The sequence below is a fragment of the Anabrus simplex genome, chromosome 12, assembly GCF_040414725.1.
Source record: "Anabrus simplex isolate iqAnaSimp1 chromosome 12, ASM4041472v1, whole genome shotgun sequence".
In the NCBI taxonomy this organism is placed as follows: Eukaryota; Metazoa; Arthropoda; class Insecta; order Orthoptera; family Tettigoniidae; genus Anabrus; species Anabrus simplex.
In genome coordinates this window covers 78,474,705-78,487,901 of record NC_090276.1, presented here as the reverse complement: position 1 = coordinate 78,487,901, position 13,197 = coordinate 78,474,705, and the positions used below count along the sequence as shown (strand labels likewise).

At 39.6% G+C, this 13,197-nt stretch overlaps 1 protein-coding gene across 4 annotated transcripts in view; it reads left to right on the top strand.

Annotated features, from left to right (window-relative positions):
* The first annotated feature begins 2,056 nt into the window (after window positions 1–2,056).
* LOC136884369 (zinc finger protein ZFP2) overlaps window positions 2,057–13,197 on the top strand; it is a 134,389-nt gene continuing 123,248 nt past the window's right edge. For 2 of the 4 annotated variants that reach the window (XM_068229927.1, XM_068229924.1), the window contains exons 1-2: window positions 2,057–2,348; window positions 9,900–9,989. In XM_068229927.1, the coding sequence (XP_068086028.1) occupies window positions 9,924–9,989 (66 nt within the window). In that variant the 5' untranslated portion in view covers window positions 2,057–2,348; window positions 9,900–9,923. The remainder of the gene's footprint in view (window positions 2,349–9,899; window positions 9,990–13,197) is intronic. The other 2 variants (XM_068229925.1, XM_068229926.1) reach the window with 2 other exon arrangements.

The following is a 13,197-nucleotide window of genomic DNA, read 5'->3' as shown; positions in this document are numbered from 1 at the left end:
GTATATCTCTCAACGGCCAATTCTCCCCGCCCTGCCCCACGACAGTAAACGTACCTCAAGGCTCGCCCATATCCCCACTGTTATTTATCCTTTTCGTCGCAGACATCCCTCAAAGAGCACTGCCCATCCAAATTCTCCAATTTGCCGATGATACTGCCACCCTAGTCCCGCTCTCGTCTGTCTAGAGCATCAACAGATCCCTGCAGTCCTTCCTGAACATCTTCTCCTCCTGGTGCGTTCGATGGTTCCTCCGTATCAGTCCTTCCGAAACGCAGTCTGTCCTAATTCGACCTCCCAAACGGCGCTTCTCCATTACCCGCAATCCGCCCAATCTCGAACTCACTAGTGAGGATACTCCAATACGTACCCAACCATCCCCCAAATACCTAGGCATTACCATAGACCAGCACCTCACATTCCGCACTCACTTCCTCAACCTTAAATACAAATCCTCCAAAAGATCTCATCTGGTACGTCGGCTCGCCGGCACCAGCTGTGGTCTTAACACCAAACTCCTCCTCCTCACCAACAAATCCTTAATCCGCTCTGCCATTACCAAAGGTCACTCCGCCTGGGCAGCCGTAGCCCACACCAAACCCAACCTATATCGTCCCCTTCTGTCCCTAGAACGCTGAATTGCCCGTATTGCCCTCTGATCCCCTCCCTTATTTCATACCAAGTGCCTTTATTACATCTTCTCTTTCCCCAAGCTTGATACTCACGTCTCCCTACTCTTCCATTCCAGAGATTCCTTGCTAAGGCCCTTGATCCCAAAAACCCGGTCACATTCCAATTCCCACAGACCAACCCCCCTCCACCCACCATACCTTATCACCACTCCACTACCACCACATCCTCACTCACCCCACAGACCGGCCACCTCCACGGGAACAGACTGCACTGAGGTAAACCCTTCCCTTCAATCCACCCCCACCTTCAACACTACACCTCCCCCATATTCATTCTCAGGCGATACAGTTCTCTGTTTACCATAGGCTCAACGCACAATTAACCTTACAGTATCACCATTTACAATTCATCTTTCAAATATTGTAACATTGAACTCTGTACCATCACATTTTCATTCATAACTTCACATGTACATGCAACTCAGTCATGTATGAAAATGTATGTAATAATCATCCTCATCCTGTCATTGAAATTTCATCAAATCATTGTATGTTTATCTACTGAACTTATTTATTTATTCTGTGTTGATTCAGAGAAAGTTGTAGTATACCACCACCACCACCACATACCTGTAATAAAGCTATCCCTCTATCACGTCCCATTCAACCACGCAGCCCATAAAAATTCCCCCAGAAATTATAATACCATTCCATCCACCTCACCTATCCATCACTTCTCCCGTACCACACCATCTTTCCTGGCCAGAGAGAGGGTGTTTCCCTCTAGGTGGCCAGCCCGACCCCTTCAGGGTGGGGAATGAATGCATTTGAAGATGATGATGATGATGATGATGATGAAATATGGGCTCACTTATAACATTATAACGTGTATTTATATCTCTATTTGTCGAAATCCGGTTACATGAAGCAAATTAAAAAAAACTACTCTGTAACTCGAATTTTGTACAACACGAACGGTGCAATACAGTATTTGTTGTTAATGAGGAAGAGTTGACAAGTAGAGGAAGCTAATATGACGAGAACCAAATACTTCAAACTTATAGCGATCGGAATATCGACGAAGTCCCGCTGTTTCTCTGGGGTGAATTCATTACCGATCACGTACGAAAGCAACCCCGGAAGTCGTGGATGACAAGCTCCAATTACAAATCTTGACTGCGCGGTATTGACGAGATATTTCAACGTCCCTTTCGTAGACAACTGCCCTGCCCATTCACTTCGCCGCTCATCCCAGTGGCTGTATCACCTCCAAGTCGTGTATCGGTATTGGCCTCCTTCTTTTCTCTACAATTGATATACATCTTTATTTTCGAAAATAATTTTATTGATCATGAACATTTTCCTCTTTGCCATTCTGAACACATTGTACATTCTCTCTGACATGTTTACATCTGTTCTGTGGAATTACCGTAATTTTGCCTCTGATGTACATCATTTGAGGACTGTTTTTCTTCTTCCCTGATTAATCAAGGATCATATAAGAGAAATGTGATTACTATTTTTGTTTGATAGAATGATGTGAGTACTATACAGTGCTCTAGGAAATCCCGAGAATGCGTTTCCTGCGCCTAATACGTGAACATTATTAGGCTCCCATGCTGTAGAACAGACTGTTCACCTCGGCAAGTACCAAATTTAACTGTGTACATTTAACGTTCCGGGCAGGGACAAGTGCGTGTGTGAAGTAGACTATGTTAGGTAAGTGGGAATGGCATGGGGATTATTGTCTTTTCTATCTAGCCCCAAAAAGAAAGGATTTGCCAGATTTTCGGAGGACCGGGCAATTTGGCCGTGCGGTTAGAGCCGCGCGGCTGTGAGCTTGCTCCCTAGTGGGTTCGAATCCCACTGTCGGCAGCCCTTAAGATGGTTTTCCGTGGTTTTCCATTTTCACACCAGCCAAATGCTGGGGCTGTACTTTAATTAAGGCCACGGCCGCTTTCTTGCAATTCCTAGGCCTTTCCTATTCCATTGTCGCATTATGACCTATCTGTGTTGGTGCGACGTAAAGCCACTAGCAAAATAATAATAATAATAATAATAATAATAAAATCGTAGGAATTCATATTATGCACATAATAGGAGTAACCAGAGGTGCCACTGCTAATGACAGTGCATGTATTTTCACAAACGGGCAATTGAGAGAGGACTTTATGGTTTTGAAACCCAACTTCTTTTACAAAGATGAATTACAGTTTATGTTGTACCCCAGCTTGTTGAAGATAATTTGGCAAAGGTACTTCTGTATTGATATTCAACTAGTTACGTTGTGAGCACAGAAGGAATATAAATGTTTAGTCATGTAGCCTAATGTAACAGTATAATAATTATATTTAATAGCACACAATGTGCATGGATATAAGTTACAATGGGTATTGTACTGTGTTGTATTTCATTCAACTGTCCGGCTCCATGGCTAAATGGTTAGCATGCTGACCTTTGGTCACAGGGGTCCCGGGTTCGATTTCTGGCAGGGTCGGGAATTTTAACCATCATTTGTTAATTTCTTTGGCCTGAGGACTGGGTGTATGTGTCGTCTTCATCATCATTTCATCCTCATCATGATGCGCAGGTCGCCTAAGGGTGTCAATTCGAAAGACCTGCGAGCCGAACATGTCCTCGGACACTCATTTCATCCAACTGATCATACAATGATATGGGACACGTCAATAATCATTTTTACAGGAACAAAGGATAAACCAGTAATATACATGCCATGAGAAATAAAGAGAAATATACAATGTGGAAAAGAAGCACAGATAAAAAAAAAAAGGCGATACATAAGTTAATTTTCAAGAGCTAAGTATTCTTCAATAGAATAAAAATGGTTAGAAACAAATTGAATAATTCTTTCTTAAATTTTGAACATGGTTTTATATGCTTAATAAAGTCTGCCAATTTATTAAACAAATGTACTCCTGCATAACTCAAACTTGATTCATAAAGCTTAGTTTTGTGTGGTTCTGTATGCAGACTGTGTCAATTTTTAGTATTATACCTATGTACATCTGAGTTTATGGTGAAACTGTTCACATTCTCCTTCATATATACAAGCGTATGGAAGATATAAAGGCTAGGCAATGGTAAAATAGAATAAAGTTTAAAGTATTTCTTGCAGCTTGCCCTCCTGCCGACACTGGCCATTCCTCTAATTATTTTCTTTTGTAACTTAAAGATGACTTCTCTATATTGTGAATTCTTCCAGTATATGATTCCATAGGTTGGTATGGGATGGACATATGCAAAGTACATTATTCGCCAAGCCTCTAAATTAAAACTATTTTCCAAAGATACTATCATGAAATAAATTCTACTAAGCTTTTTCCCTATAAACTCTGTATTATTTTCCCATGTTTAAGATTCAACACACGCTTGTTGTGCCTGAACATAAATTATGGAAAGTCTGAGATAGCTTTCACCAACATATAATACCAGGCCGCCACAAGTGATACCATACCCATTGCCTAAACGCTCCACAGTTTGTAGGTCAGCCACGTTCCACAAACATAAAAATACTACATTCCACAGACGTTTGAAGTCCAGTCCAGTATAGTGCAGCAGTGTCACAGTTCACATCTGCTGTGATCACACAAGCTTCTATAGACCCCGCCTCCCCCTTCCTCTCAGATGATACATCTAGATTGATCCTGGCCAGCCACTCCCTGAATCTCTCCCTGGCCCCGAGACAATAACACCATCGATGGACTCTGGGGTGTTTCACATGAGTCATCGGAACTTTTCGACTACAATCAAATTTTGGGATGTCCGCTTGAATCATACAAATTACCTGAGTTATGATAGCAATGATTTTCCCAACCGTTGTACAAAACAAGTTACTCATACCACATATGGAGACCTCCCAAGGTAAAAATTTTAATGACAAAATATACAACTGAAATAATAATAATAATAATAATAATAATAATAATAAATCGAATACTGAGAATAATATATCTCACTTCTTTATACAGTGCGAGGGTGTGATATATATACTATCACAGTGCCAAAATGAGATACTAGCTTCTACCAAAATACTTTAAGTTTCGTGTCTAGCGTCACCTTACGTGCATCTACTACAAACATCATTATAAAGTTACCTATACGTAACAATGCTTCACACTTATCTTTTTCCCTTTGCTTGAGTTTGTCTTTCTTTCATCAGTTGTACATGGCTGCTTGAATATCCAATGTTCCAATGTCTGTCTCTTTGATATCAGTGAGTATATTCTTTAGGACACTCCATTGTGATACAGTATCAGCTCTCTACTGCACTCATACGTTGTTCAAGCCTCTTTATGTAAAACAAAAGCTAAGGGTTTCCACCTATTCAATACTATTTTTGTAAACATTAAAAGTTACATACATTTGATGAAACTAGTTTCGGTCTTGCTTGACATGTGATGTCAACAACACATGCTTGCTTCATAAATTTTATGTATAATTCATGTCTTATAGATTTTGACTGATGATGGTCTCTAGCAAGACCGAACCTAGTTTCATCAAATGTATGTAACGTTTTAAGGTTACAATAAATAGTAGTAAATAGGTAGAAACCTTTAGCTTTTGTTTTACATTGTATTGTTCTTCAATATGGAATAATATGAAATTTATTACCTATGATTAAGTCTCTTCATATCTTCATATCAATGCACCTAGGTTTTTCAGAGTATTAAGACCGATGAGGTTTGAAATCCAGGACGACGGGATTGTGGTCGTGGTTAATATCCGCACCGGGGTAGGTTTAAGCCACTTCCCTGGATATTTTCAGATGACTTTTAATGACGATGAAGTCTATCTGGTTCCTGACATTACGACCTCAGTAGTCCGCAGGGGACGTCCGAATATGTGGCTTGAAGGAGATATGAATGACAGAGAGGTGCTGTTCTGAACAAAACCGGGTATTTCTCTCACAGAGACCGTATTGTCCAACAGTACCATCCTGCACGCCAAAAACTATCACCGAGGACCACTGTTATCTCTTGTAAGAGCCTTTGCTTTCTCCAGAGCGGAATGAAAGTCCTCAACGGACTCGTCTTCTTTATCTTCTGTTGGGACAAAAACCTGGACAACGTTCGTGGCATGATGTGAAGTTCCGACTCGATCTCCAAGGAGAACGACATCGATGACTGACGTTTACCTCATCAGAAGGAAGTTGATGTTGAGGATCACCACCACCAGAGTAATATAGGAGCCTATGTGTCCTAATTAACTTCCCTGAGGCCCAGGTGCTGCATTTCTGCTTCAACATTTGCTAGCTTTCCAGCCATATACAAACTTTGCACATTGCAAGTGGCAACTCGTGCTCCATGTAAATTTGAAAATTAGCACTTAGGAGGCCTGGTTTCTCTATCTCTGTGTTCATTTTACTTAACAAATGTTAACTAACAGTTATTATTAATTTAATACTTAATTTAGTACCCTGTTTCATGAACTCATTTCCAATATTTGTTAGGAAACGACTGTCAAAGATAAATTAACACGTTTCCGTGAGATTTGTGAACACGTTTGGGAGTGAGTGTCGTTTGTTTCTTTACATAAAGCACTCTTGTTGAAATAGTATTTTGTCACACATGGTTGACGTTATTATAGGTTATGGTTAGTGGAGACCCTTAAGATGTAAACATGTCAAGTAAGAGGCATCAAAAGTGTTATTATGAGGAATGTGAGGCAAACGTTATAGATTTAATTTGAAAGAATTTGAGTGTGCATGAAAAATGAAAGAATGGACTGCTATATCATAACATCTTATAAGAGTACAATAGGAGGCTCCTACATCACCGGAAAAGTGTGTAGTAATTGATATGTCTTGAATGGTTTTCAGGCATTCTATACTGCAGGAAAAAATAATGTAATGCCTTGTTAATGCTGCAATGGCAGAGAACACTGTTGTCTTGCACTCCTGAACAAAGTCAGAGTTTGAAGCATAAGAACTATAAGCAACTGATGCACTGGAGACACTGATAAACTCTGACATATTTTCAATTTCTTCTAGTTCCTTTTTATTATCACTTTGGTAATTAGGTATCTTTGCAGAAAAATTTGTTCTGACAACTCTAAAAAGTCGTTTCTTCTTAGTATGGGCCGTTCCTTGCCTTTTCCAGTTTATAAATTGTCTTCATACAGTAGTAAAGCTTCTACATGCCACCATTTTGACATTTTAGCAGCTATTAAGAGGTTTAACACAGGGCTGCTGCCATGTTAATTTAACAAAGTGTTAACAATTCATGATGAGGTGGCCATTTTGTTAAATTATGTGTTAAGTCTCCTTAGCAGCAGTGTTAACACTTATGATTCTTTGAAGAAACAGGGCCTCATTGTCTTCGGGGGGGATTGGTAGTACCCTCTACCTGCTTCAGTGGTGCTCTTGACTGAGGGCTGTTGCTTTAGTAACTATAACCATAGCCATATTAGATGTTTTGAAAGGATAGCGCAGTAGGATGTACGTTTCCTTTCTACGCTGCAGTGTGTGAACTGTCGAGGTTCCCATGTCCACTGTAGTGGTACTGTTGGAGCAGGAGATGTCCTCTTAACGCTCGGCAGTGGGCTGCCTCCTCCATCAGCTCTGTCATACCGAAGTTCATCATCTCCAACTTTGCTGATGATGAGGAACCTTTTACTCCAGTTCAGACCCAGTACAGGGCCGTTTACACTGTCTTCACTCATTAGTCTGAGCTATGGCTCCCCTGGAGAGAGGGTGTCGCAGGAATTGAGCTCCTGTTGGTCCATTTCTGGGCTGTTTGAACCAGCTCACACATGTCCTCCACCCGGGGACGAAGCTTACCCAAATTTACTCTCGTTTCAGCTTGCTTACTTAGTTATCGGATGGCTTTTAGTGCCAGGAGGGCATGTTTGGTGGACAATGGATCAGCCCTCACTCCATACGAACACTCTAGAGAGGTTTGGAAGTGAATCCAGGCTTTTGGCACACAGTCTAGTGATTAGAAATTGTATACCGACCAACATTCTGATGGGAATTCTAAATTCCCAGGAGGGATTTAGATATTTTTCCACCAATAGAGCATATCAAAAATCATATAAAAAATTAGATGTGTGGCTTTTCAGGTGTTTGCTCTATTTTTTATTTTATTTTTTAATTTTTTTTACAACATTCTGATGGTCAACTTTTTTTTTTTTTTTTTTCCAACGGGACTTGAACTGGCTAACCACGATGTGAGACAATGGCCATCAGGTGAGCTTGTACCATTATGATCTCCTATTTAAGACACCATTGCATGATATTTTTCTAACACTAATCTGTTAACCCTTAGAGGTTCAAGCAGGCTACGTACATTTTGTCTCCCTGCCATCTTTTTCTGTGGTATTTACCAACATAACGAATTTTTTTAATAACTGACTTTAAATAATTGTGGACGACAGGAATGATATACTCAGCTCAAATGCAGCAGTATATTCTGTTCGGACTATGATTTTTCTCTTGGGGGGGTTACGGAGGTTAAGAACTTAGTTAAAACTTATGCCTAGTAAATATTTCTAAAAACATTATAATTGATGACTAGAAAATGTCTGTTCTTTTTGTGTTCCCATAACTTGGAACATAGAATGTGATTTGTCTTCTTATGGCACCGTGTTTGAACTGGAAATTCCGAGTTGTATCTTATATGTTGAGGCTAATGATATTTGTGGTGGGATTTAATGTTATCTCAAGAATTCAAAAGTGTGTGTAACACCTATTTGTGCAACGAATGGTTAGTTGGTTTGGGATACGGCCATGATGCAGAAGTATTGACCCGCGTTCTTACTACATTGGAAGTGGTCCTGCACTCGTAGCCCCATATTTTTAACAATTTCATCTATTCCTGCTGCTTCATGACAATGGAGTTATTTAGCATTCTTTCCACTTCAAGTGTGAATTAACTAACATCATTGTCTTCCACCCCATGAGCTTGTTTGCAATATCAACAGAAAGATTTCAGAATAACCTTCCACCTATCCAGTGATCCTCTGAGATTTATTACGAGTTCACCTGATTTACCGAAAACACTATTCATTTCCTTTTTTTCCCTTCCTAAGATTCTTCATTACTGTCCAGAAGTTTTCCAGGCCAGTTGACGAAGCCTTTCTAGATTATTACAGAATCATTCTATGACTACTTCTTCAATTCAACAATATGTTGGCAGGCTTAATTTCATAGTCTCACCCTCTTCACGTTACTGACATGGCACACGGCGATACTGTTGTCCAAGGGCTTGAGCAAGAAATTGAAGACTGTTCTGAAGAAAACGAAGTCAGAAAACTACAACCAGGTCATCAGGGAGGGACGAACCCCCAACCTACCTATCTTCAAAAAGTAAAGAAGTCCTGCGGAGTTCCCAATTTGGCTGCTGGCATCATGCTGTGAAGGTCTTTGTGTTCTAGAAGAAAGAATTTGAGATATCGTTAAGCTTACCAGCAACCAATGCAATACATGCTGCATTTCTCTTAGTCGAGGAACGCTTCATCTTGCATTCTAGGTCCTCGAGAAGGCCTCGATCGGGTACTGCAATGTCTTGTCTGGCTAGTGATGTGTGAGAATTCTTGACAACCAGGTGCAGCTGCATTATGCAGTGTTATGTCCAAAATCTTATCCATCATAGTCAGTGAACACCTGTCACTGCTCGTGTTGTACACCGTGACAGCTGACCAGATGATGTCATGTTGGCTGCTGAGAACTAGGTGAGTTTACGGTGTCGAATTCAGTACAGTCTGTGCCTCAACAAGAAGCAAGTTGAGTTTGTGCATGAGGCGCATAAAAAATGAACGGTGACGATATAACTGACGACAGCCGACTTCTGAACGTGGTCAACGCGAGAATTAATGCCCAGCAGATAGTTGCGACCACAGGATGAAAGATATCTAAAATGCACCGTCCTGTCACACACTATGGCTGCAAATGCAGGCCTAAAGATGCTGAAGTGGATAGCGGGCATCACTACGGCAGCATCATGAAAAGATTTGGTGATGTGCCAATGCAGAAGAGCTCTCTCATGGTTTGGGCTTCTTTTACAAGGAGGAGCAGACACAACCTAGAAATCCAAAGGGACGACCTAATCAACATCGGGCCTCACAAGTGTGAATATCCATCCAGACGCGGCCTGAGATAGAACGAAATGGAGACATTAGATCCCTGCAGGCAGTTTAAAAAAAAAGAAGAATCATCTCAGCTTCTACTTATAAATGTGTATCAATGTTACTTATGATCGTCTGTCCAAAATTTTTGAGGTGGTAATTTTTGGTGTGTTCTTCATGTTTCAGCCCTGATATCCCTGTTGAAGCACAATGGAGATTGACGGAGCTGTGAAGTCCGAGCTGTCATGGCAGCATGATACTATAGACAAAGATTCGGTTAGTAGATGGAGTTCTTGACTATTCTACCATTGTAACACTATGCTCTGTGGTCACCAATTGCTGTAGTTTCAACAGTTTTATGTGATTGGCCCTACATGTACATAAACCAAACAATTGTCTGGTAAACTAGACGGGTATTTCTAGGGCCTCTGGAACCACTTAGGCTCATATTGGCTCAAGATCAGATGCCATGTGATTTTTCAGGTGAAAATGGATTTGAATCTGAGCTGCCCGGGGTAAAAACCAGCAGCTAAATGATGTCACCCAGGCAGTGGCCTTAGACACTTCTCTTTCTCTCACACTTCTTTCTTTTGATAAGCTGCTTTCCCTTCCATACTTGTGAGGGAACTTAATTTCCAATTCTACTGACTGTGTCTCAGAGGCACGTTATACGACTCGAACATCGTCCAGAATCCACAGCTTGCTGTATTCTTTAACTCGTGCAGCGTTCATTATCATGCTTCCGTCCACTTCCATTGCCTCACATGTCGTCTCTACTTATTTTAACGTCTTGTTCCATTCACCTGTTACAATAAAATGATAGTAACAAGGGAGTTGGCCACATCAAACTCCACTCTTGGCAGCCCTGAAGATGGTTCTCTGTTGTTTTTGATGGGGCTGTACCTTCCTTCCTCGTCATATCCCATCGTCACCATGAGAAATTCTTACAATAATGTTGATCCTCCTCTTCAATACATTATTTCATCTCTTAAGTTGAAGTTTATTCAATTCACACATGTTTGGACAACTTCAGTGACCTATATTAATTAAAAGATTAACCATCTTACTAATAAATGGTGTATAAGCCTCCTGACATCTGTTATAGTTATTCATTGAATTGCTTATACAGACCAGGACCCTTGTATATGCATTCTATAGCAGTGAGTAGCGGAAAAAGAAACGAGTGAGCAGTTTATTTTCGTGGTATTTACTGTCTGCAGTAATATAATCGTGGTGAAATATTCGACTTATCCATTATGGACGATAACGTTGATAATCTTCACAATATTTTAAACATAAAAGACACACACCGTTTAGAGGTTATGGAGGCTAGACATCTTTGTGAAGTAAAACACTTTAAAGAGACAGAATGACAATGAATAACTATAAAAGAAATTATGGTTGGGCGTATTTTTGTGCAATAATGTGTTACTGCTTAATAGACTTTTGAAATTGCAAGTTTATTATACATTATCTGCCTCTACAAAGATCTATCTCAAATTTGAGTATAAAAAGGGACATATTCTTTGACATTAAAAAAAATGGTATAACTTGAAAACCGTACGTTATGTGATTTTCATACTTTGTAGTTAAATACGCAGATATATGATGTATAAATGCCTAATAGAAACTTTTTTATCAACCTTTCTTTTAGCTACAAAACAGTTTTTCCTTTCTCCTGAAAAGTAAGGATTTTGGAATGTGTACCCTTTTCAACTCGCTGATTCAATTACAATTGCTTACATTTTCCGTACTATTCCAGTTAGGAGCTATTGACTTTTTCTTAAGCTTTTCCATTTCTTTCGTGGCGTTCATCACGCAAGCAAGCTGTAGAAATGTTGATATCAATATAAGCCTATTTCCAGCTGTCTCACTTTGTGTTGCTTATTTATATCCCTATGACAGTCGCATGACAGCCTTGCGCAGCACTTGTGTTATAACATCGGCCATATAAAGTTCATATCAACCTGGCTGCATAAACACCTATTAACTGAGGGTATCGGCTTAACAACTTGGTTTTACATCATTTTATATTATTCGATCGTGCCTAGATGCGTACGCTAGAAAATGATAAGTCTAACCGAACTTTTGCTGACATCATCCTACTGTGTTTATATTGAAATGACAAGAGGGAATTTAATTCCATGCCACTATACATCAATTTTTTAATATCTTATATTGTACTTTTCTTTTGGTAATGAGACAAAGTCTTTCATAATGCATTTGCACTGCCGGTGGCTCCAAGTAGCCTACACAGTGGCCTCCACGGTATGCGTCTTGGTGGGTGTGCTGTTTACAAACTGATGAGCCCAACTTAGCACATGAAGGGGAAACGCTGGCAACCAAGAATGAGTTAGCTGGAAAATTTATAATGTCATTTATAATTTATAATGGTCATGTTGTAGTGGGTATTCAGTTTTCATTTTGACTGCCTCTTGTATATTATTAACACTGCAGAAATGTGGCTTTTTACTGGACTGTAAATATCCCAAATAATAAGGACTCTGCAATATATATATATATTTTAATATGATAATCTTTTAATTAATATAGGTCACTGAAGATGACTCACATGTCTGAATAAACTCCATCTGAAGTAGTGTATTGAACAGGAGGAAGTGCAGGAGCAACAGTAATATAAAGAATCCTGGCCATCTCTGTGCAAAAAAGAAAGTTGTTGGTAGGCAGCATTTGTACTCTCTGATCTGAAACAGTATGTATTGGATTTTTATTAAGGGAGAATCCTGATGATTGACAATTATTGTAATTTTGAGTTTTAACTCAAAGCCCGCTTACACCCAAATGAGAGATAAAATAAATTTTGTCCGTATGAATTGACTAGGAGGCTAATCATATGGAATCCCTATGAGGGGCGACTATCAGGTGGATTATGTTAATGCCCGAGCTAGTTGATACTCAGGATAAGCAAAGTGCAATGATAAAGTTTGTTATAAAAAGCAATGCATTCCATGAAAAATATTTCAAATGTTATTCCTTTATGTTCTTTATAAATGAAGTTATGTCTTGAGTTCCATGTCTGAATATCATGGGCTTGACAGAATTTCTGGGTGCACTTGGCTGTATATTGAGTTGCTCCATGATGAGTGATCCAAGGTGTTGTACTTTTTGAGGCTAACTTTGCAACATCTTTAGAACGTTTTCTTTGTTTACCTTCTGTAAGCTCAGGAGAGAATAGATCATGTGACCTAACTTGCGCAATCATAGTGCAATGTCAGAATAAACTGTAGTTGTTGCTTCCATACTGACCAGCATTTTCCTGTGTTTCTCCACTTCCCACATGATGTAACTCGACACACACAACAACTACAAAATTATAATTTATTTCACTGTTTTAATGTTGGAAACATTTCTCATGCTACAAAAAACTTAAAATTAAGCAATTTCCTCAGTTGTGCCGAAAGTTGAAGGGTTTCAAATTGTGAGCCTTATGCAGCTCTATCAAACTAATAAAACAAATTTCAAA